We start from the raw sequence: 23307 nt of genomic DNA, 5'->3' as shown, positions 1-23307 counted from the left end.
AGTTATCGATACTGTCATATGAACATTTTGTCAAGCGTAAAGTAACAGGTTATGTTTTTACACAAAATATTTTAAATTATAGACTAATGTGATAAAATATTAGCACACAAAGGAAGAAAAACTTATAAATTATAATGAACTGTATAAACCGGCTTCTTACGCTTTTTACGCTGTTAATTTGACACAATATAATTATGAAAATTTCGCTCGGAATATCATAAATCCTCTGAAATGAGTAATTGCTTGGATTATTTGGCCCTGTGACACTGCAATCCGGCACGCTATAAGACACCATCTTCACTGAATTACTTTATTTAATACTTTTCGTCCTAATCCATGTATATTTTTCAATTTGAAAATTACCGTGATACGCTCTTGGCCGTCCGCGGCCGTCGTCAAACTCAAAAGTGTTCATATACGTGATGGCTTCCCTTTCGCACACTTAAGCTGTCTGTCAAGCGCGAGCGCGGATTCTAGGTCTATGGCATACGATAAAGATAGGCATACGTATAGACGTATGCCTATCTTTCCGGCGGGCAAATCTGTCAATGTAGATATGGCAGGCATTATGCTATCCTATTTACTCCCCAGCCTTCCCAATTGTGACGTATGAGGCGTACCGTATGTGTGACAAGATTGTGGACTCTACAGTCGTAAATGTGTACTGTAGCCCCGCCATATACCTATAGTTCGTTTTTTTTAGCATTAGAAATAAGATAAACAATCTTGATGTGTCTTTTAATTGAAAAACACATTTTATAAATAAGTTACGGCAAATATGTAACAATTATGAATCTAATACGATCATTTATATTCTTCTGCTTTCATAAGTAATAGTTATTGATTTTAAAAAAGCGTTTTTCGAATAAAAGACATGTCAAGGTCGCTTACCTTCTTTCAAGTTCTTTCTAGCGGTAGAGTGATGTAGAGGCTGGGAAAGCGAAAGCGGTGCGGAAACGGAAGCGTTCCGTACGGCGCGCGCCCTTACTATTTTCGCTATGTGTAGCACAGTATGTCAGGAAAAGTAGCTAAGCGGGTAGGTAGGGGTAGATCTGCAAGCGCTTTACTTTTTTGTTTGACAGTAAAATTGTTTAAAAAAATTTAACTTCTCGCCAGAAGGCTGTTTCAGAATAGCGATTTATACACGCGCCTAATGAACTCGTTTTTGGAAGCGAGTGTAACGTAACGAAATATAGCGCGCGTATAAGCGCGTAACGCCGATATGACCGACACACGCGCAGAAAAAAACGCTAATGTGAAACCGCTCTTACACTACGCGGTTGCTAAGTTATTTTGCCTTGCTCCCCGCATCTATTCCTTTGTCTTTGATTGCAACATTCATAGATACATTAATAAATATTAGGCGACATCTTACACAGATCAACCTAGCTCCAAACTAAGCAAAGCTTGTACTACGGGGTGCTAGGCGACGATATACATATTTATATATGTAGATAAATACATACTTATATTACATAGAAAACATCCATATTTATTATTATTTTTTTATGTGATAGTCAGCAAACGAGCAGACGAGCCGCCTGATGGGAAGCGGTCATCGCCGCCCATGGACATAAGCAACATCACAGGAGCCACTTAAGCCAACACCATGCATCCATGACTCAGGAACAAATATTTGTGTTCATCATACAAATAAACGCCCTTACCGGGATTCGAACCCAGGACCATCGGCTTCATAGGCAGGGTCACCACCCACTAGGCCACACCACATCACACGTCGTATTGTGTCACACATCACATCATGTGATTGATAATAGGAATGTAGATAGTTGAACTTCTATTGCATTTTGGCACGTGCAGTTTTACGCGATCAGTAATCTGCCACCGAACGTTTCACAACACTTAGATTTATGCTGATTATGATCAATTAATTATTGTTCACCGCACGTACGTACTAACACCGATACTCTTAACAATCTATATCGATTATATGTTTACAACAAATAAGGTAAACCAATTGTCAGTTAACGCAGTGTGGACGATGCACGATGATAGTGCTTGATGATACTAACAGCGTAATAGAAACACAATGATAGAGTCTCTTAGTTAATATGGCTCTTTAAAGTTAACATGACCTTATGTCTTGGCAATTAGATTTACGAATTGTTAGTTAACACTTTGGTCGATGTCAGGTACAGCTTGGCCGCTCCGATATATCTGATGATTATTGTTTGTGTTGTCAGTTTATGTTTTATGAAATAAACGGTCTTGTGTTTTCAAAATGGTGTATTAATTAATTACATCCATAAAAGTACAAATATAACAGCGACTGTACAAGAACGATCTTTCAAAATGGTGTATTAATTACCCATCCACAAAGTACAAATATAACAGCGACTGTACAAGAACGGTCTTTCAAAATGGTGTATTAATTACCCATCCACAAAGTACAAATATAACAGCGACTGTACAAGAACAATCTTTCAAAATGGTGTATTAATTACCCATCCACAAAGTACAAATATAACAGCGACTGTACAAGAACGATCTTTCAAAATGATGTATTAATTACCCATCCACAAAGTACAAATATAACAGCGACTGTACAAGAACGATCTTTCAAAATGGTGTATTAATTACCTATCCACAAAGTACAAATATAACAGCGACTGTACAAGAACGATCTTTCAAAATGGTGTATTAATTACCCATCCACAAAGTACAAATATAACAGCGACTGTACAAGAACGATCTTTCAAAATGGTGTATTAATTACCCATCCACAAAGTACAAATATAACAGCGACTGTACAAGAACGATCTTTCAAAATGGTGTATTAATTACCCATCCACAAAGTACAAATATAACAGCGACTGTACAAGAACGATCTTTCAAAATGGTGTATTAATTACCCATCCACAAAGTACAAATATAACAGCGACTGTACAAGAACGATCTTTCAAAATGGTGTATTAATTACCTATCCACAAAGTACAAATATAACAGCGACTGTACAAGAACGATCTTTCAAAATGGTGTATTAATTACCCATCCACAAAGTACAAATATAACAGCGACTGTACAAGAACGATCTTTCAAAATGGTGTATTAATTACCCATCCACAAAGTACAAATATAACAGCGACTGTACAAGAACGATCTTTCAAAATGGTGTATTAATTACCCATCCACAAAGTACAAATATAACAGCGACTGTACAAGAACGATCTTTCAAAATGGTGTATTAATTACCCATCCACAAAGTACAAATATAACAGCGACTGTACAAGAACGATCTTTTGTACATGTTATGTTTATAATACATCGCCCTGCCGTCAGGGCTGTCCGAAAACATTTTGGACATTTAGGATTATTCAAGTTATTGTGATATTGTTCGGGTTGCAGCGGGTATAACGAATAACGGATTTTAGATAAGGAGAAATTGGAAATTTTAACGATTTGCAATGTGGCGATTTGATTAAAAACGTCTTGTGTTGTTGTTATACGAATAGCCTACTTACGTAATCTTTTAATTGGCAAGATTAGATAATGGAAATTAAATTGAAGGAGATGCGTAGGAAGTGTGGAATCAAATCGATCTGAACGTAAACCATAAACATTGTGTAGGAGCACAATCTTAAAGTGACCTGTTATGAATAATGCATTTTCCATGTTTTTCCTGTATATGCTATTAAATAAACTGTTATATTATATTATTTAACAGCACAGCGGCGTTGTACGGTTCATGCTAGTCGGTGTCCGATCTCGACCTCAGGCCAGGCGGTCTTCACATTGGAGTGCGAATTCGCACGTCACTTCGGTGTGCGAGCGGGACATCGCTATATACGTGCTAACGCTGACACGCTCATACACAGGAGCAACTTGCGAAATCGCATTAGGGTGACTGATAACCGCGTTACTGCAGTCGCACGAAAGCACAGAATAAATAATAGTACTAGGTAGATATGGCCGCTATGTGGCGACAGCGCCACGCGCGGCTTATGGCTAGCCACCAAAATTGGTGTGGAACGGATGTACTTCTAGCTACCTGTAACAAAGCGACGAAATCGCGGAGTGAGCCACGCCTGACGAAAGCACCAAAGAAGATTTTAACGAGGCCGAGACATCGTTGATCATCACCCAATTCAAATCTTAACAAACCCGGCTATTGTTCGCATCTGAGCTCTACTCGCCAGCCTGGCTTTCACTCGAATCAGGGAAGCGTCGCGTGAGGACTGAGAAAGGCCGAGCGTCACCTAACTAGCTTATCTGATGCATTCATACTAGGTAAATAGTTCGCCGCTTAAAAACAATATCGGTGCCTGGTAATATACTGGCCTCATACTTTTATTCGTCGACTGCAATCAAGTAACGACCCAGCGCACCGTGTGACTGATGCACCCTCAATAACTAACTATTGGTTGGACTCTATGAGCTCTGCTCGTCTGCAGTTCGGCTTTTGGCGTTGCTCAAAACCGCAACGCGCTCGGACTTCCGAACTATTGGCAGTTCTGCTTTCTGACCTTCGCATTGTTACTCACCGCAGAAGTCCCTCGAGGCCTGCTTCTCCTCGATCTTGGCGTTGATGCACGGCTCGCACGCCGAGTGCAGACACTCCATGAGCTTGGGCGTGCCGTGTGCGAGCGCCAGCGCCGTGCCGCAGAGCGCGCAGCGCGAGGCGGACAGCGCGGCGCCGGCGCGCGGGGACGCCAACGAGTCCGCGCGCTCGCCGGAGTCGGCGCCGGGCCGCTCGCCCTCGGCCCCATCGCACGCGCTCACCACCTGACAACAGACCTTACATCATGCCTCAATCACGAAAAGCGTGCTCAACGATGACGCCGACTGTCATACATTGGTTACGTTCTAGCATCAAGCATGCGTTCGGTGGCCCCCGAGTACGGCGGGAGACGAGCGACCACAGATAGACAAAGCTCATAGCCCTGCTGCCCAATGGCATCCAAATTTGGTCCAAACGCTTGACGCTTCTTACGTTGTTTACAATTTTTATGGCGTCGGCGTCGAGCAAACTCCTCCTTCCTCGCTGGCCTCTGAATTAAATTCAGATCAAATGATCATAACAGTGAAAAGCAACTGAGAAGCAATTAATTTATTAATTTAGTTTACTAACAACTATAAGAGCTCAAAAAAGGCTTCAGATGAGGCCTGATTAACTGACTCGACTAAAACCTAAATAATCCTTTAAAAAACGAAAACAGTGACCAACAACCGTCACAATCACTTTAACCCAATTCTCTATTAACCCTTGTAAGAAACAATGAAGGCTAATTTTAAGTTTTACTTGTTGTTATATATTTAAGTAAATCATAAATTATTTATGTTTATAAATGTATTATTTATGTTGGTGGTGGTAAAAAGGTAGTTTCGAACTGAGCTCTTGGTCAGATGGTCAGTGCTAAAAACTCAGCCTCTTTAAAACAACTATTCAGTAATACAATCATATAATAATATATTATTATTATTTTATTATTTTATTTGATACACTAGCAGCTCTTAGAGCTGATGCATGTATATCGAAGCACTTGTATTTTATTTTGCACTTTTTAAAGTTCTAAAATGTGTATCCAGTCTATTTTTAAAAGTGTTGACCGACGGTGCACTAACAACAGTTTCTGGTAGAGAGTTCCACACATTTACCACACGATTCGGCAAGAAGTGTTTTCTAGGGTTACTAGCACACGGAGGTTTGACAAGTTTTTTAGAGTGTCCTCTCAACCTTACATTCTGACTTGATGTGTATAGGTCTTTAATATTTGGAACATTGTAGTGACCGGACAAGATTTTGTAAGTCTCAATAAGATCGCCTCGCTTCCTTCTGTCCTCCAATGTTGTAAGACCTAATTCTTGAAGCCGTTCTTCATATGGTATGTCTTTCAATGAAGCAACCATTTTAGTTGCTCTATATATATTCATCATTGTACATAATCATATGCAGAAGCACAGGCCAATCAAATTAGATTAAAAAAAAGTGCTTTTTCCACAACTCCTGGAATGGAGCAAACTCGAATTACACTAATTTAGAACCAAATGAAGGTATTAAGACAAATTCCAGCTTGCTGGGAATTAATTCCTGGAAAAAATCTAATTTGATTGGCCCAGTTAGACCAACACAGACGTGTACAGAGTAATCCATTAAATTTGGGTGGCTTTGAACATTGACATAAATATTTACAGATCATAACTTTGCAAGTGCATTTTCAATAGTGTAATCATCAATATCAGAAATGGTTATTGTTGCTGTGTGGTCAGTGAAAATGTTCAAAATTATCTACACATTGCTTTTATTTTCTTGGAAACAACAAAGTTGTGATCAATTCAACTTCATTCATGCTCTATTATCAAAGATTGGCTAATATGAGCAAGCCAGCACATAGCCGTCACTCCATTGCAACTCACGGGACAGCTAGACAAAAAATTTAATTTTAAATTGTACTACTTTACAAAACATTTGCAATTTCCATTACTTTACTATGCTGAGTTTCTCTCGGTGTACTAGTGTACTGTATTGAATGTACTAAAAGACCGAACTAGTACATTGTACCTACAAGTTTGGAGCCATCTTGTAAGTGAACCAGCGCACACAACTCTAATACACACAGTTTTGGGCGTAGCAATGTTTTTAGATGGTGTGAGAACTGAATTGAGAGGAAAGGGCCTTCAGTTAGCAACTGGGACCTAAAGCTCATGCACCTGTTTTGGTTGATTTTAGCATTATGGTAGATTCACACTCATGATGCTCACACTCAGGTGACACTAATGACTTGATACTAGATTGTTGAAATGAAATAATCACTTATTAATGATACTGTAATTTGAAACACCAGCTATTACATCTTCTTTAACAAATCTACAAAAGGGAGACATATTAACATGCAAACTCTTTTAAACAGTACACATTCATGAATTTTGCAACATTTCTTCACTTGTGTAAAAGTTTATAAGATCTTAGTTTTTGAATAGTGGCTGGATATAATTAATATGAAAATGACTATAGGTATCTGAATTAAGCCTTCCCTCTGTAACCTAAACTTGAATGAAAACACTTTCACACTTGATTGAATGATATTGTAATCGAGTTGTAATCAATTGAGAATCAATTAATACCTACTGTCAGATGCACTAGGCTAATCAGCTGTTGTCTGTCACAAGTCGTAAATAAACCAACAAAAGTAAAACTTTTATGTTTTACAACAAAGATAAAGAAGTCAAGGACGAGAAAGCGGTAACGCTCGCATCCGACTTTCTAATCGCCAAGGTTGTAATGTAAAGTGTCGCTCGCGAGAGCGTCGCGGGGCGAGCAGTCGGTACTCACGCTGGGCGGAGCAGCGGGCGCCGCGGACGCGGCGAGCTCGTCTGGCGCCTCTTCCTTGATGGCGACGCCGAGCAGCGGGCCCAGGTCCATGAGCGCCCGCTCGATGTCCTCGCCGCTCGCGTCAAAGTTTACGTTATCCATTCCAAACACTTCACTTCACCGCAGATTTCACTTTAAACGCATTTTCTCCACGGCTCCATATGAGCCCGACTTTCACTAGCGCCTGGAGCTCCGCAGGCTGCAGCGCAGCAATGACCGCTTAATGTGATTGCGAGATGTGGCCGACTGAGTCTTCCGGAGGACGCGGCTTTATCCCTCAGCGAAGCATACCACTAATTATTGTTAGTCGCCTGTGCATTCAGCTCTCCCAGTATTATTTTTCCTGAGAAACCGATAACTTTATTGCTAAGTTTATCAACAAAATCTTTTTCAAAAAGTACATGCGTCCATTTGACTTGCGATCGCGACCATAACTACTAATAGACAAGATAGAGCTCTAATGCTAAAAAGTATGGATTAACAATAAATATCAAAAACCATTTCAAGTAGCAGAATAAAAGTGATATTTAGAATAGTAAAAATAGTATCTCTATAAGACAATATATATTAATTATTGTAATTGAAATTATGTACTAAAAAATAACAGTGAGTTGGTAAGTTCAGCGGTTTATTTCTGTGGCGAAACAATCTTGTCTATGCAATGGGGGGGATGAACCGATCGTTCGTCGTGGTGACAAGTTTGACATCTGACATTTACGTGACAACACGTCGAAAATGGCTGACTCGGGGCCAAGTAAAAGCGATATTGAAGCAGTTTTTCAAAGATTACGAGCCATACAGGCTAATAAAGTGCGTATAAATCGAAAGCTAACTAGTGTGGGCATGAGTTTTGAGTGACTGTTTTGACGTGGTTTGCTTGGCGCAGGTATGTTTCGACTGCAACGCGAAGAACCCTACGTGGTCGTCGGTGACGTACGGGGTGTTCATCTGCCTGGACTGCTCCGCCGTACACCGCAGCCTCGGCGTGCACCTCACGTTCGTGCGCTCCACGCAGCTCGACACCAACTGGACATGGAAGCAGCTGCGCAACATGCAGCTGGGCGGGAATGCCAACGCCGTATGTCATCATCTCACTTGTCTCTAATCTAACTCATAATGACTTGCTACTATATTACAATGAAATTAAACCTGAGTGATATCATTTTGAGCACACAATTACGACTCTGAATAAGAGATATTCTAGGTACTTCAATCCAGTTCTCAAGTGGAACTATACACAATACTTATTTTCTCCATAGACTCAGTACTTCCGCACACACGGTCTGAACACGGAGGACGCGCGGCAGAAGTACAGCTCGCGCGTGGCGGAGATGTATCGCCAGAAGCTCAGCACCATGTCTGAGCAGGCGATGAAGACCTACGGGACCAAGGTACAATGCTAACATAATTTATATCTAGACACAATACATTAAATCTATAGTTGCAGCTTAAGAATGAATAAGTAATTGATATTTTGTGGTATTTTAGAGATGGGTAAGTTAAATAAGTAAGTTACTTCAATTAATATCTGTCTGAATTTATCTAATTTTCCTACAAAACAACTGCCTAATTTTAAATTATAATTACTTGCATTAACTATTAAGCTACAATGACTGCTTATATCAAGTCTTCTAATTCTGGGTGCAACAAATTATTTCTATGAAATAAGAAGATTGTTTTCTCTTCACTCTTCTCATTCTTGAATTCTGTAAAAGATGTTATCTTAAATCTTTGAATCGGTTTAAACTAGGGGCTGATTTCAATTAGTTTTGCTTAACAAAAGCACAAAAGTGTTAACATTGTGAAAATAATAATTAAATGAAATGAAACTATTTATTTAGTGACATATTTTTTCCAGCTCCACATAGAGCCCGCGCCGGCAGAAGTGAAGGAAACAAAGGAGGTAGAGTCGGATTGGTTTGCCGAGACCACCGCCACCTCACTCAGCACTAACTCTAACCTGCATGCCGCACCGCAGGTAACACCTCTGCCCATTGACTCTGCGCAGTCCATTTTAATATTACCATTTTTATGTTGCAGTTGTAGACACCCAGGCCAGGTTTATTTGTATTTTGTTGTTTGCTGTTTTGCGTACAAACAGCAACACTCTTTACTGTCCATTGGTGGACCTTATGCCTTTTGTAATAAGGCTTACGAATGAACAGTTAACAGTGTGGGCGATGGTACATTGCTATATTTTTATGAGATTTTGATTTACAATAAATACCTATAGTTAATTTATGATGACCATAACTATAAGCAACTATGGCTATAAGTAATAGATTTTTTTTTTGTTTGTCTTAATCTTATCATACAACATATGTACAACAACAATAGTAAAAGTGCTACATTGTAATGAGGTTAACCTTTCATAATAAATGATCAATTCATAAAATAGATTTTATTATGTTAACTTTTAATGACTCATTTAATAATTTAGAAAGTGTGCAGTGTGCAGTGTTATCATTAATTACTAAAGTGTTAACTTAATGCCCTTTTATTTACATTTAACTCAAGCTCTATAGATAAGGCTGGTGACTCATTTGCATAACTTACATGTAGTAAACAGCATATTACAAACCAGTTTTTGCCAGAAGTTTTTTCACTTGTCAATCAATTAACTTGAATTTTCTTATCTGCGTGTCGAAGAGCATACTAGGTATACATTTGAAATATAAATTATAATGTACAGTCGCCATCAGATATATCGGAGCGGCCAAGGTGTTCACAATATCTGAACACGCGCTCTAACGCCCTGACAATAGAGGCGTGTTCCGATATTTGTGAGCACCTTGGCCGCTCCGATATATCTGATGGCGACTGTACATACTATTTTTCCTTTTTGTTATGTTTCGTTATGTTGTTACAAACATGTCCAAAATTAGATAAGGCTTGTAAATAGCAAGCTTGGCTTTTTTTGTTAATATTATTTTCCTAGGCGTTTGCCTTTTTTTTTGCCCACCCAAACCGAAATGGGAAGGCCTTATCAAGGTCAGGTCCAGTTTCCTCACGATACTTTCCTTCACCGAAACTTACTGGTAAATATCAAATAATATTTCTTACGTAAGTTCCGAGAAACTCACAGGGATCGAAACCGCGATTTTCCGATATGATCATGAAAATCGCGGCTTACTAAGGAGGTTTAGGTTAGTAAAGTAAGGCGGTCTTCACAGAGCAGTGCGCTGCAGAGCGCTCACGGACTGGCACGCGTATCCGCATCAGCGCAATAACCGCGTAACGCTTCTAATAAACAAAATTGTATTGATAAATATATCGGCTATGACAGGTGGACAACAAACCGGAGGCGCTGAGCTCCGGACAGCGACTGTGGGAGTCGCCCGCGCAGTCTACCGCGCGCAAACCTCAGCCCAAGCGAACCACGGTCAGTTCAATTGAATTCAATTCAGACGTTGTTTTGACCAGTCTCACCTACCTACCCAAAAAATCCATTTCATCATCTGCACACGAAAGGTGAATTAATCAAACAAGAGAGATAAAACATAACTACCTAACTTGTGTGTTTACAGTTGGGAGCCCGCAAGGGCGGCCTAGGCGCCACCAAGGTGGCCGCCAACTTCGAGGACATGGAGCGCGAAGCCATGATGGCGGAGAAGCTGAAGGCCGAGGCAACGCAGTCGCAGTCGACCGCCGGCATCGAGCAAGTGGAGCAGGAAGTGGCGAGTCTGCGGCTGGCGTACAACGCGGGGGGCAAGGCGGAGGCCGACCGGCTGGGGATAGCTGCGGCTCACAGGGGGACCTCACAGTATGTACTAACTCTTAACAGGCCATCTGACGCCATCATTATATCAATGACATAATGAGACGCTTAAGATAAGAGGAAACTGGACGACCGCACGCAATCGCTTCTCCATACACAATGTGATACTTGATGTTGAATCTAAAGATTTTTTATTTATTGTATGAGTTCGTTTCTAAAAAAATTGTTTAGAATTTGTGTTCCGCTCTTAACTTCCCTAATAATTTTCGAGACTTCATTAAAGTAACATCCCTCACTCGTAAATGGTGTTTTTGCAGCGGTGTGTCACATTCTGCCATGTCAGACATGACAATAATAGAACAGGAAGGCGCGCCGGCGAACAACACGAGGTCTACGCTTGATGAACTGGACGACTTCAACTCCGTCTTCACAATGATCAGGTAATTATAATACTAGCATACAATTTTTAACTAAAAAGATGTTGTTTCCTCTCGTTTGTACAACTACAACTAGTGTTGTAATTATTACCTGATAAGTAAAGTATTATTACATCTATTTTTACTAGGACTTTCTTGCATTTACACTAGGTAGGTAAGTATGAATGTTAAAAAACCTTCAGAATTTATGTCAAGTCTTCTATATGAGCTACTTATGTAGTGTGATTAGAAAACAGTCGTAAAACTGCGCTCTACCATCCAAATAGTCCCAATAGAGTGCAGTGTGATACAGTAGGTAGGTAGAGGTACAGTATAGGTAAAGCCGGTAATATTGCAGGAGCGAGCCGTACAGCAGCGGGCGGGGCGGCGGGGCGGGCGGGCTGGACGCGCTGCTCGGCGACGCGCACAGCCGCGCCAAGCCGCTGTCCGCCGAGTGGGAGAACATCGAGCCGGAACCCTCGCGCACGGTACTAATACTGACACCTCTATTTTATGCTCGTATTGTATGGCATTTGATTTAATTCTTTTCGTTTTCATTGGTTTTCTTTTTACTGTGTTGTTCATTTGTAACATCGGGCACATTATAATGATTTCTGTGTCAGGTGCACACGATGTTCTCCCCCACGGAACAGCGTACGCCGGCGCCGGCGCAGGCCGCCGCCGCGAGCCGCTCGCGGGGCGGCGCCGGGGCGCGCAGGCCGGAGCCCGCGGAGGACGACTCGGCCGTCAAGAAGTTCGGCTCCGCCAAGGCTATCAGCTCGCAGCAGTTCTTCGGGGAACAGGTGGGTTACAAACCGGGCTCCGTTAGGATTAGCGCGAGTACGCTGCGAGCTCCAGCGGCAGTATCTTCGTCCCTTTCTACCCATCCCATTCTCCGCACTTGACCCACCAAGAGCGAGTAAGCGATTAACTATCGGCGATTTTTTCGCCCAAGAAACGAACTAAAGATTAGGATCCTGTGTTAGTAAAAGAGACACATATATTAATAGTTCATCGCTGGCTGTTCACACTGCCGGCGAGAACACTCGCTCTACTAGTTTGTCGCCGCGATAAGATAAAACTAGCTCAGCGGTACTCGCTCGGCGATGCTCGCTTCGTAGTTAGAACTCAAGCTGCGAGACCAATCAGTCTGCGTGTTCGGCTACGCTGCACCGCCCGAGCGAGTGACGCGAGTAATAGCACGTCGCACTCGAACACTCGCCTATAGCCGAGCGACAAAACTATTGGAGCTAACACTCGCTTCTCGCCGCTCGCCCACTCGTTTCTAGTTTATCGTTCTACTCGCTTATCGCTCATCGTCGGCGGTGGGACAAGTGCCTAATTAACACAGGAAAAAACAAGTAATCTATCTCGCGCTCAAGATTATGAGTATGACTTCCTTCCGTTGTCTTTTATTCGTGGCCCGTTTTGCTCATTGAGTTGATCGGTTTACCCCGTGTCGGAAGTTTAAAGAAACATACGTTTGTATGAAATGTAAATTAGTTTGCCATTAATAATTGCAATGCTCCGTTATTGTAAAATGACATGTACATATTTCAATAAATAAATAAACTAGAACTTATAAATGCAATGATCTGATTTACTTTTGCTTTTTACGAAGCAGTAGTAGGTGTGGGGTACATGATTTTTAATGAGCTTTTGAGCAAGAATTAAAATATAACAAGTCAATGATATAATGTTGTGTGTCGACAGGACAACCGGTTCGAGCGCGACGCGAACCTGTCCCGCTTCCAAGGCAGCAGCAGCATCAGCTCCGCCGAGTACTTCGGCCGGCCCGAGCGAGCTCCCCAGCCTTCCTTCGCCGTCTCAGCGCCACAACTCGATGAGGTAACATTCAATATTGCTTCAACATCTATAGTTCAAAGCTCCTTTAACTTCTCAACTCATAAACATACATCGGATTCTAGGCAAATTGTATGACGGGATCCCTATCCGTCATACAATTTGCCCCCTAGAATCCGATGTTTGCTCATAAATGTCTAAATTTGTCAGCAAGAACAGCCTTTATACACCGTATTTTTTTTATTTCCGTTAATTTCAAGGGTGCATTCCTGAGCTTAAATCATCAAGTAACTTTCCCAAAGACACCGATATTCTAATTAACTCCATTACGGAGATAATCAATAATTTATTTTTTTCCTATAAGGCCTCTACAAGCGTGTACACTTGCCTTCGAGCCGGTTTACATATTGATTAGTGTTTAGAATGAGTTCATACATTTGCTACTAAACTTAAGTACAATCTCGGTCGATCGATGCTCGAAATGCCATTGATATGTCACAGATTTCAATTATTTGGTTGAGTTAAATGTAATGCCCGTGTTACAACAACGCTATATGCTACATTTAATTACTTTTTAAACTTACTTTTTTTTTTAAACAAAAAATATTTTTTTTTGAAAATTAACTATGCCATTTACTTCTCTTAAACGTACTTAACCATACCCCGAAGTTAACGGAATTCAATAAAACACGGTAAACAACTCGTCAAGTGGCCGTTTCCCTCATTTTCCCACTTTTGTGTCTCATAATGCAGTTTTCCATTGTTAGGACTGGGCTGGGACTATATACTTTATTGCGCTTAAAAGTCCGACTGTTGATTTATTTTGTTGGGGCGATATCGCGTTGGTGAGAAGTGATAAACATATAAGTGTGTTATGTGCAGGTGCGCGAGTCAGTCCGCGCGGGCGTGACCCGCGTGGCGGGGCGGCTGTCGTCGCTGGCCAACGGCGTCGTGTCCTCCATCCAGGAGCGCTACGGCTACTGATACTCCCCTCCCCTCCCCTCCCCCCGCACCCGCCCACGCCGGGCTAATCTTACAACCTTACTGATACTGACATTCTACCGACGAGATTCGCTTTTAAATGGTACGACAATATAGTACTAAAATCTTGATAAAAAGCACAATTCGAAACACCTACTACATGGTATGGAGGTAAATAATAATATACAACTTTTGTCTTCGACATTAAGCATTCGTTAAATCGTTAATTTGTACCCTCTAAAATGATGTATCCCCGCGTATGATACATGTTTTTAGGATTGAGATTTCTCGTCTGTTGAATTATATTTCGATCGTTTTCACATGTAATCTGTTCTGAATCTGAAACTTTTCAGATTCGAAACGAATGCAGTGTGCTCTTAGTGAGTGTTCGTATCGATATATTCGATGCCAAGTAGTAAATATTGACTGTAAGTTTGTTTATAATGCGAGCGGGAAACATAACAATATATTATATCACACTTACAATAAGTTGCAGACTTGTCTGTCATTTTTACTAACAAATCTTTAAACCCGACTTTATATTTTTTTTACGTAACGAAGGTTCCGGGCTATATTTTAGCCATAGACAAAGACACAGTAAGACGCGCAAAGTAGTGAAAAAAAAATTACAGAATTGGCAGCCACTATCGCTTGATAACCTAGCACCATCTAGTTCCAATTGTCTGCTGTCAATATCGTTTATTCTACGGTGATATCGAGCGTTAATCTTACGAATATACAATATGTAACATGATTGTTGTAAATGTGAATATTATGATATTAAAAGTGGTGGTACTGGTATTCGACAGATGATATTAAAGCGTTCATATGAAAGAAATGCAAATGTACTGTGATATTGCATTTACTAACATTCTACATCTAATAATGAGTTAAAATATTGTCAGTCAGCAAGCCTATGATGGTCGCACTTTCACCGTCTGCCATTGTGCCATTGTGGTCGTACGTTCTATAAAGAATGTGAGTGCGAAAGAACCATAATATCTTTCGCTAATTGTTAAGTATTGAGACTGTGATAGTTATTTAAAAAACTCGTAATCGCTCTTTGGTCTTCTGTCGACTGCCAGCTCCGAAAAGTTCACGAAAAAATCACGAATCGCTATGTAAATATTGTAATATAACGTTTTGTATATCATATACAGTGTTAGACAGCCACTACTCAGAAATACAGTCAAGTGGAAGATATCAGTAAAATGTATTATGATCACCGAAAGTGATATACACTTTTGAGAACGCAAGAGCAAATATAACTCCCGTAATAACGTAGTATGAAATTATTATTTACTTGGCTGTATTATTGCTCAAAATGGGGTTCTGGTTGGTGGCTACCATATCGTTCACGTAGATTGCTTAGATTTCTCATCACACTTGCTTGTAATGTATGTTTTTCCACGCATGCGTACAGGGAGTAATAGATTTTTCATTTAATCTATTAATAAGTTTTACTGTAGAAATTTATTTAAGTAAGTTGGAAATACTGCTAAATTGATATCAATCACTTATGTTAGTTATGTATAACACGCTCACTGCGGCACTGGGCCGAAAGACCTGATACAAAGTATGGTTAATGAGCGAACGTGTTAAAACGTGCCTGTATGATGAAATTGATGAATGAGTCTGCCTGAATACTTCGTGTCAAAAATTACCAAAATTGGCGGACCTAATGTATTTTTTGTGTACCTAATTAACATTCTTTTGGGTTAAAATGTGTTTTATCGCAAGTGTGATGAAAACTATCATTTTTAAATCGAGGGGTATTACTCCACATTGCAGATGTAATTATAATCAACGATTTTGTGTTAGTCTGTGGCGACAACTGTAACCTTATTTATTACATTAACAAGGTCTATGTTCAGTTAAGAGTTGCTGTTCGGTGCCGCCGGGCATTACGAGGGTCGCACTGAAATATTCGGGAATGGGACACTTAGAAATAACATAATAGAAACAGGCATATAATTTATAAAAATGTAACTCTTTATAAAACTTTTAAGGTATATTCCATTTGGTTGTCATTTGTATTTAAGAATTACTGGCAATTTGAAAATTGTATGTCGAACATTATTTGAATTTTTGGCCAAGTGATTTTTCGGATCATATTTTTAAACGGTTTTCAATATGCCCTCAGCGAACAAATAAAAGTTACAATGGGCTTCTGTTATTTTTTTATGAACTAGAGTTCATCGTACGCTCGTTTGCAGTTAAAATTAAATATGAAAGTCACTTTCATTTTATCCCATGGGTGATCTTAAAGAAGCATGTCATTCCAAAGCGACGTCAAAAATTAAAATCGCATTTGTGCTGTTAATTAAAAAGACTGCCAAAAAAGTTGCATATCGGCAGATTTCGACATTCCTAAATATTCATATGACAACAGTAAAAAAATCTTTTATATATATATATATATATGTAAAAAAACTTCAATTCCGTTGGCTACTCCACGAATTTCATACAAAACCACTAAGGCCCCAAAATCGCCATACAAAAAGGACTTTGGGATTATGAGCCGTGTGCATTACAGAATGATTACTTTCAAAAGAAAATTTATATGCGTGGTCAGTTTGAGTTTAAGTATGTATTAAAATAAAGATTGACCGTCTAGATGCGACAGTTTTCTCTATTCCCGACATTTTCAGTGCAACCCTCGTATTGTTTCTACATTGTTTGTTGCATTCCTTGATGAAACGCACAACCCTTTGTGTGTGTGAGAGGTTCAGAAAACGGCAGAAATTGCCACGCGGACGTGCTCAAAACAATTTACTATGTCAAAAGGGCTTGTACAGTCACGGAGTTTAATTGTTGAGCCATTTAGGTTTCATTTTAGATTGGAGATTGAAAACCAAATTAGATTGAACCCCAAATGGATGTCTGTAACCGTACTGCCAAATAATATCTGGCTCAGCGAAGCGTGAATAAGTATCTGACACAATCTATTTCAAATAAACGTTTTATCTATCTATCTTGTAGAGTCATAGCTAGAGCGTGTCATATTTTTGTGTATTTCGTTGCTAAATATGATTGCGGGTGACTGTACTGGTTATATTTCCACTTCGCGTCGCTAATTCTGCTGCTGACTGTAGATTAACGTCCACTCTACACGACACAGCTCGACCCTTGATTAGCCCTTTGGATGTGTCAACAACGTTTATAACCTTCTTGCCAAGAACTATTTTATAATCTGTGTTCATGCGTTCAAATATAGTTTATATTGGCTCACTTACGCGCATAATCTTGGCGTGTGAGTGATGTTTTTGTATAAGGGTTATGGCGTTCAAAGGGTACAGTCAACCGAAGCTGTTTCGTGGAAAGGGGCCGATAAATTATCTTTATATTTATTTTAACGCAATCATTTGGTGATAGGAGGCGCGTCACGCACACAGCTAGATTAAACATTACATGACATAAAAACATGATCCTAACATAGCAAAACCCACTGCCCATTTCTAGTTTACAGTTATTTTGCAGGCATCCGTCCCTTACAAACTATACATTATTCATACGATTAGATAAAAAAGAATGTTTACATATATTGAGTGCAGCATCAGGTGTGAGCGAGACGCGCTGTGTGCGCGCTGTACGTTAGCATACTTGTATTGTACGCATTTAGTTCACTGTAATTATTCCCAATAGCTCCCACTTTCAACTCTATCCCCATATCCTTGAAGTTCAAAGTCGATTGTCGGGAGCTATTGACGGCGTTGTTTTGTATAGTCTCCATCAATATATCGGAGCGGCTAAGGTGCTCAAAAATATCTGAACACGCACTCTAACGCCTCGACAATAAAGGCGTGTTCAGATATTTGTGAGCACCTTGGCCGCTCCGATATATCTGGTGGCGATTGTACCGACTCTGTTAACTGAATTTGAACCTTACTGCAAGAGCATAAGGTCCAATGGTCAGTTAGCAGTGTTAGTATTTGTATTAATAAGTAGGTAGTTGATATGGATGGTGAAGTGCAATGAGAATAGTTTCCGTAGTCGATTCGCCTCGCGTTCTCTGACTTGTTTTCCCACAATTATTTGATTATTTGTGAACCTTATTGTGAAGGCATTAAGGTTTACTATTGGTCACTTAGGACTGTACCATCGTCCAATGTTAACTGATGATGTCTATGATGGCCAGTTAAATGAGTACTTACAGACAACTGTAGTCGCCAACTTGCCCTCGGTGTTCGTCATACATAAGTATTCCTTTCATATGTGTGTGGTGTTCCTAAATCGTGGGTTCTAACTACTTCTAACCTCGGTTGTGCTGTATCTGTATAGAGTAGGAAAATATGACTCCAATTTGAGTCAGGATCGTTCGCCTTCGCACACACCGACCACCGACAAGAGGTCGATGACATCAATTGTCGTTATAATCCTAACTTACTGTTTTATTTTAATAAATTTGTATAGAGTTAAGGTGTTTTTTGATTTTCACAAGATATAATGACTTGCTCGAACTATTATATATTAAATTAGTTTTTAGACACATACATTAGTAGAGGCGCGAGGCGGTCGGGCAATTTCTTCCAGACAACGCGAGGAGTAATTGTTTGGCATTTCCTTGAGCAGTTATTAACGATTGTGTAAAATAATGGTAATCATAGTTTTGTTTTTAGAAAATGATTATTGATATGAATATACAAAATTATATTTGCAAATGCGTTTTTATTTATCTTACAATATCTAACCTAATTTTATAAATAGTACTTAATGTAAAACAATACAAACTAAAGGGTATTTCTAGATTTCATTTCCAGGAAATGAAATATTTTGCTTAGAACTTAATATTGCAACAATAAATCTCATAAATACTAAAATAATTAGAGTCAAATCGACAAGACTGGTACTAAGAATAAATTTAGAGTCAACTGACAGAAATGAGAAAGCTCAGAATCATGAAAATAACAAGACAATAACAAGAAGAAAAAGATTACTTTCAATATACACCCTTTACTCTATCTAATTCTGAATATCAATGTAGATAGATCATTTCAAATACCTGTCTCGCTTAACCGCTTCTGCTGAATACCTATACAAAACAAGAGAACTTGCGCTCGTCACCGTTTGACGGCCACGATGGCTACATTCTCGAGCGAGACGTCCCTCGGCACGTAGTAACACAGCCGGGCATCGAACCCCCTCGCCCGCAGCCACACCACACGACCCCAATCGAACAGCGCTTTAGCGCGCCTGCCTATCTCTTCCCGCTCCTCATGTCTCCTCCCAGCTTCCCCTTGTCTCTGCGTCTCCTGGCCCTCCTGAGGAGGGTCTAGGAGACGGCGCTCGCGGCTGCGTCCGTCGCCGCAGGTCGCCCAAGACACAATGCCGAGCATTATGTTGAATTCTTCGGCGTTTATGCCTAGTTCCTGAAAGAAATCCAAGATTATTAAGCAAGCAAGATTCTGTTGTCTGACCATACTTTGACGAGTGAATATGTAGGTCTTACTGAACAACTTTTAATTTTTATAACAGGAGCAACCCCGTAATCAGTAAAGTAAAGCAATCAGATATATCTATGGAAATATAAATAGAAAATACCGTCATATGATGAAAGAACAGTTTTTTTCACGTTTTCGGAGTAAGCCCCTATTATTTATCCTAATCCTACAACTCCTACAAGGCTCATAGGAAAGCCATTTTATGACGTTATTTATTAACGTCTGTCCAAGCAAAAGGTCCGTGACTTTGTTTCTTTAGAATTAGAAGAGTCCAAAATCGATATGAAAGATAAAGAGGAATAGGGAGAGGGATTTATGAATGAAAGGTACCTTTAGTGGTTCGTTGGCTACATAGAGCGCTTGCTCGATGCGGTGGTGGCAACACGTCGCCAGCACCAGACCTCTGGTCTTGGACACCACGCCCGGTGCCGCTATGCAGCGCAATGCATAATCTGTAATACGTCAGACGGTGTACTGCCTGCTGTATGTATACAGATAGGACAACATTGAACACTACGAGTATATCTAACCTTTTTGAAACATAGTTATGATAGAGTGCATATGCATACTAACAGCTTAAACAGCTATTCAATAAAAAATAGTAACAATTAAAATAAATTGTGTTTTTTCTTGTTTCAAATCTTGCATGATTTCAGGAATAAAATGTGCTAATATTTTTTTCTTATATCCAATGAATTAAGTTTATGACCCTGACTGTACACGAGGCATAAACTTACCCGTGGCAACCCCACAAAGATGCTTCGCCAACCCCACGACGGCCTCACACTCCATAACGACCGGCACCGCCTGCAACGCCAAGTGAGCCAAATCCGCACGGATCCGCACACCCACTTCACTCTCCTTACTTTTATCTGTCTCTCCATTCCCATCGTTTGAGTTAGCTGTATTATGATCATTAGATTCTGTAGTTGATATTCCATCCTCCCCATCTTTTGAGTTACCTATTACATTAGAATATTCACTTTTTGTTGATATTTTTTCGCTATTAATTATTTTATTAAGTGGTTCTCCATTACCATTGTCTTTTGAGTTAGTTGAATGTTCAGTAGATACTGTACTTGATATATTATCACTCTTCAATATCTTGTTGGGTGTACTTAACTTTTTAGCATCTATTCTATCAATTTCACTGAGTTGATTGTCCTCATGACCGACATTGCCTTTCTGATCTTGGAGATCAAGATTACTGACTCTATTTTCCGTAGCATTATCACTCGGAGCTGTATGTGTGGGAGGAGCAGAACGAAGTTTGTTGTCTCGCTTGTGCCGCAGCGGGGCGCGGTCCACGGCAAGTACCCGGCTCCCGGTGTCTGCGCACCATGCGTGTGCCGCGTAGTAGCACAGCTGGCCTGCAAATACTCGTATATGTCGTCGCCAGTTCATAGAATTTGTGATCATTACATGAAAGGTAATTTAGAATTGATGGTTAGGTTAGACTTTTACATGATGGGGCCAAGCAATCATTTCATGAAATCATGAAATGATTGCCACATCCTTAATACATATGTAGTGTAGTTATATGCATGCGCGATGAGGGTCGCTTCTTAATGTACTCTTATTTGTCATAAATGTGGGCGATTGTGCCCAGGATCGGCTTATATAGCCACGAGCGACGCTGTCGCTAGATAATAATATAAATAATTCATAGATGCTGCTTAAATCATCTGTAAAGATGTATAAGACCTAATGATGATGATATGTATAAAATACATCCATAACCACTGAGGAGTAAACATTTGTGTTCTAAAATTAAAGTTCTGTTGATTGTTCTCACAAACAAACAAACTACAAACTATGTAAAGGAAGATATATAAATGACGATTTTCGCATTTCTTGATCATAGTTGAGTTGCTTACCCTTGCCGGCTCCTAGCTCCACATAGCAAGCCCGCGACGTTGCCAGGCCGGCGCGCTCGGCGGCCCAGAGCAGCGCGGAGACCTGCCGCAGGTGGCGCCGGGAGCTCTCCGCGCGATCCTCCTCGCAGAACTCGGGGAGTACTGCTCGGTGGATCGGCTGCGAGGGCTGCGCTGTGATGTGGCCTTCCACATGCTCTATATCAAAGATATTTTACATTTGAGTCTATTTTGTTTGACGGAGCTAAGTTAGATTTTAGGGTCACTTTGAGATGCACTTTTCATGTTTGTAAATTACATGGTTTTTACTGTTGTTGTTAGGTTAGACAATATCATATATTAAATTTTGCAAGGAATGTAGTTAATAACCAGAAAGACACGGTTATATAAACAAGTGATGTTAAGTGTATATATTCTTGATCTTCAAGACTATTATTGCTGAGTTGCTGAGGTCTACACGAGGTGTGTGTAGTAAATTTTTTGATATCTGATTATGAATCACTACTTTTCTTTTAAAAGTATGAATGTTTAATAATTATTTTATTCAGAAATCTTATGATCTTAAATTATCTGAATTATCAGAACAATAAAAAATGTTTATTAAGATAACCTTATTAATTAGAAGAGATGGAAATTGGAGCCCATTTCCTAAAAGTGAAATTACAGTATTAAATTCAGAAGATAAAGAAATAATCAACACAACACATTACAATACTTACTAGCATACAAATGGTTGACTTTATCAATGACATTAGCAAGTGCATCCTTAGGGTAGGAGCTGAGGGGCAGCCTGGGACAGGTGTCCACTGCCTCCGGAGCATTAATGTTGTGCACGATGTAGGGGGGCTGCTCCGTGCGCCGCGCGTTGCAGATCGCCAGGTGCTTCAGCAGCTTGCTGGCGTAGCAGGTGCTGGTAATGGAATAGTAGCAGTAAGTAATATTATATTGGTGAAAATAAATGCAAAAGTTGAACAAACATTAAGTACGTGTCAAAATAAAACCTACAAAGTAAAATAAATAAGAATAAAGTTTTAAGTCATAGAGGAATAGAATGTAACTCACTGCTTAGGATCATTTGGACAGGGTATTCTCTTGTCCGTCTGAAAAATAAAAGTTACTTTGATCATAAATTGTAACTGAAAAAGTGATTCGTTAGTCAAAGTATCATAGTAATAATCAAAAAAAAAAAATTATGGTTGCCTAAGACAAATGTATAGTAGAATTTTAACCATATGGAAAAGTATGATGTTGATTTCCGTTGACAAATCCTTCACGCAAGTGGTTACTATAGGTCCGTTAGTCAATATGTAAGCACATTTTATTAGTTATAGAATGGACGGGTTGGAGATCACGAGCTGGTGTCGCGACGGACCTGGTCAGCTCCAGCGTTCGGCTGCGGTTGGTGTTCGCCGCAGTACTGGCGCCCCGGCTTCACGGTCATGCGGCACAGCCGCTTTTTGCGCTGCACGAAGAACTGGCATTGCGGCGTCGCGGCTGCAGCGGGAGTTTTCTCTTCACCAGACATGGCAAACAAATGGCAAACCACTTTGTTTACAAAAGTTACGAAGTTTCCGACTCCGAGGTTATGTTTTTGATTTTGATTGACAGCTATGATAAGGTTGAGGATAATTTGAGAATTTTCAAAGCATGGTAAAAAATTGCGCAATTTGCACTGACGTTTGCAAGGAGAAAACATCAAAAATAATAATTTTTTTAAACATGAAATATTTTTTATTTATTTATA

At 40.0% G+C, this 23307-nt stretch overlaps 3 protein-coding genes across 3 annotated transcripts in view; 1 reads left to right on the top strand and 2 right to left on the bottom strand.

The window, feature by feature from the left end:
- LOC134794855 (E3 ubiquitin-protein ligase TRIM33) overlaps positions 1-7787 on the bottom strand; it is a 38482-nt gene extending 30695 nt beyond the window's left edge. The window contains exons 1-2 of the mRNA XM_063766657.1: positions 7259-7787; positions 4503-4743 (exon numbers count right to left, since the gene is read on the bottom strand). Coding sequence (XP_063622727.1) covers positions 4503-4743; positions 7259-7432 — 415 coding nt within the window. The 5' untranslated portion in view covers positions 7433-7787. The remainder of the gene's footprint in view (positions 1-4502; positions 4744-7258) is intronic.
- A 198-nt stretch (positions 7788-7985) lies between these two features.
- On the top strand, positions 7986-15443 carry LOC134794854 (ADP-ribosylation factor GTPase-activating protein 3). The gene is made up of 11 exons (XM_063766656.1): positions 7986-8140; positions 8217-8408; positions 8590-8721; positions 9189-9308; positions 10617-10712; positions 10858-11093; positions 11366-11488; positions 11823-11952; positions 12088-12267; positions 13178-13312; positions 14150-15443. The coding sequence occupies exons 1-11, from the start codon at positions 8066-8068 to the stop codon at positions 14249-14251; spliced, it is 1521 nt and encodes a 506-aa protein (XP_063622726.1). The 5' UTR covers positions 7986-8065; the 3' UTR covers positions 14252-15443.
- A 3850-nt stretch (positions 15444-19293) lies between these two features.
- On the bottom strand, positions 19294-23127 carry LOC134795093 (tRNA:m(4)X modification enzyme TRM13 homolog). The gene is made up of 7 exons (XM_063766927.1): positions 22936-23127; positions 22626-22663; positions 22283-22473; positions 21567-21761; positions 20427-21059; positions 20020-20141; positions 19294-19617 (listed from the first exon to the last, which is right to left on the bottom strand). Exons 1-7 carry the CDS (start codon positions 23086-23088, stop codon positions 19309-19311), a joined length of 1641 nt encoding a protein of 546 aa, XP_063622997.1. The 5' UTR covers positions 23089-23127; the 3' UTR covers positions 19294-19308.
- Between the last annotated feature and the right edge of the window lie 180 nt (positions 23128-23307).

Source organism: Cydia splendana, chromosome 11 (assembly GCF_910591565.1).
Source record: "Cydia splendana chromosome 11, ilCydSple1.2, whole genome shotgun sequence".
NCBI lineage: Eukaryota > Metazoa > Arthropoda > Insecta > Lepidoptera > Tortricidae > Cydia > Cydia splendana.
The sequence above is the reverse complement of the archived record's forward strand: the minus strand, read 5'-3'. Positions and strand labels throughout refer to the sequence as shown.

Bases quoted from the DNA above. Each gene is read 5' to 3' on its own strand.
- LOC134794854 (XM_063766656.1), top strand. From the start codon at position 8,066: ATGGCTGACTCGGGGCCAAGTAAAAGCGATATTGAAGCAGTTTTTCAA. The intron at 8,409-8,589 runs GTATGTCATCAT...TTTTCTCCATAG, and splicing joins TGGGCGGGAATGCCAACGCC to ACTCAGTACTTCCGCACACA. The intron at 11,953-12,087 runs GTACTAATACTG...TTTCTGTGTCAG, and splicing joins AGCCGGAACCCTCGCGCACG to GTGCACACGATGTTCTCCCC.
- LOC134795093 (XM_063766927.1), bottom strand. From the start codon at position 23,088: ATGTCTGGTGAAGAGAAAACTCCCGCTGCAGCCGCGACGCCGCAATGC. The intron at 22,664-22,935 runs GTCCGTCGCGAC...TTTATTTTTCAG, and splicing joins CGAACGCTGGAGCTGACCAG to ACGGACAAGAGAATACCCTG. The intron at 21,060-21,566 runs GTAAGCAACTCA...GAGTATTTGCAG, and splicing joins GGAGCTAGGAGCCGGCAAGG to GCCAGCTGTGCTACTACGCG.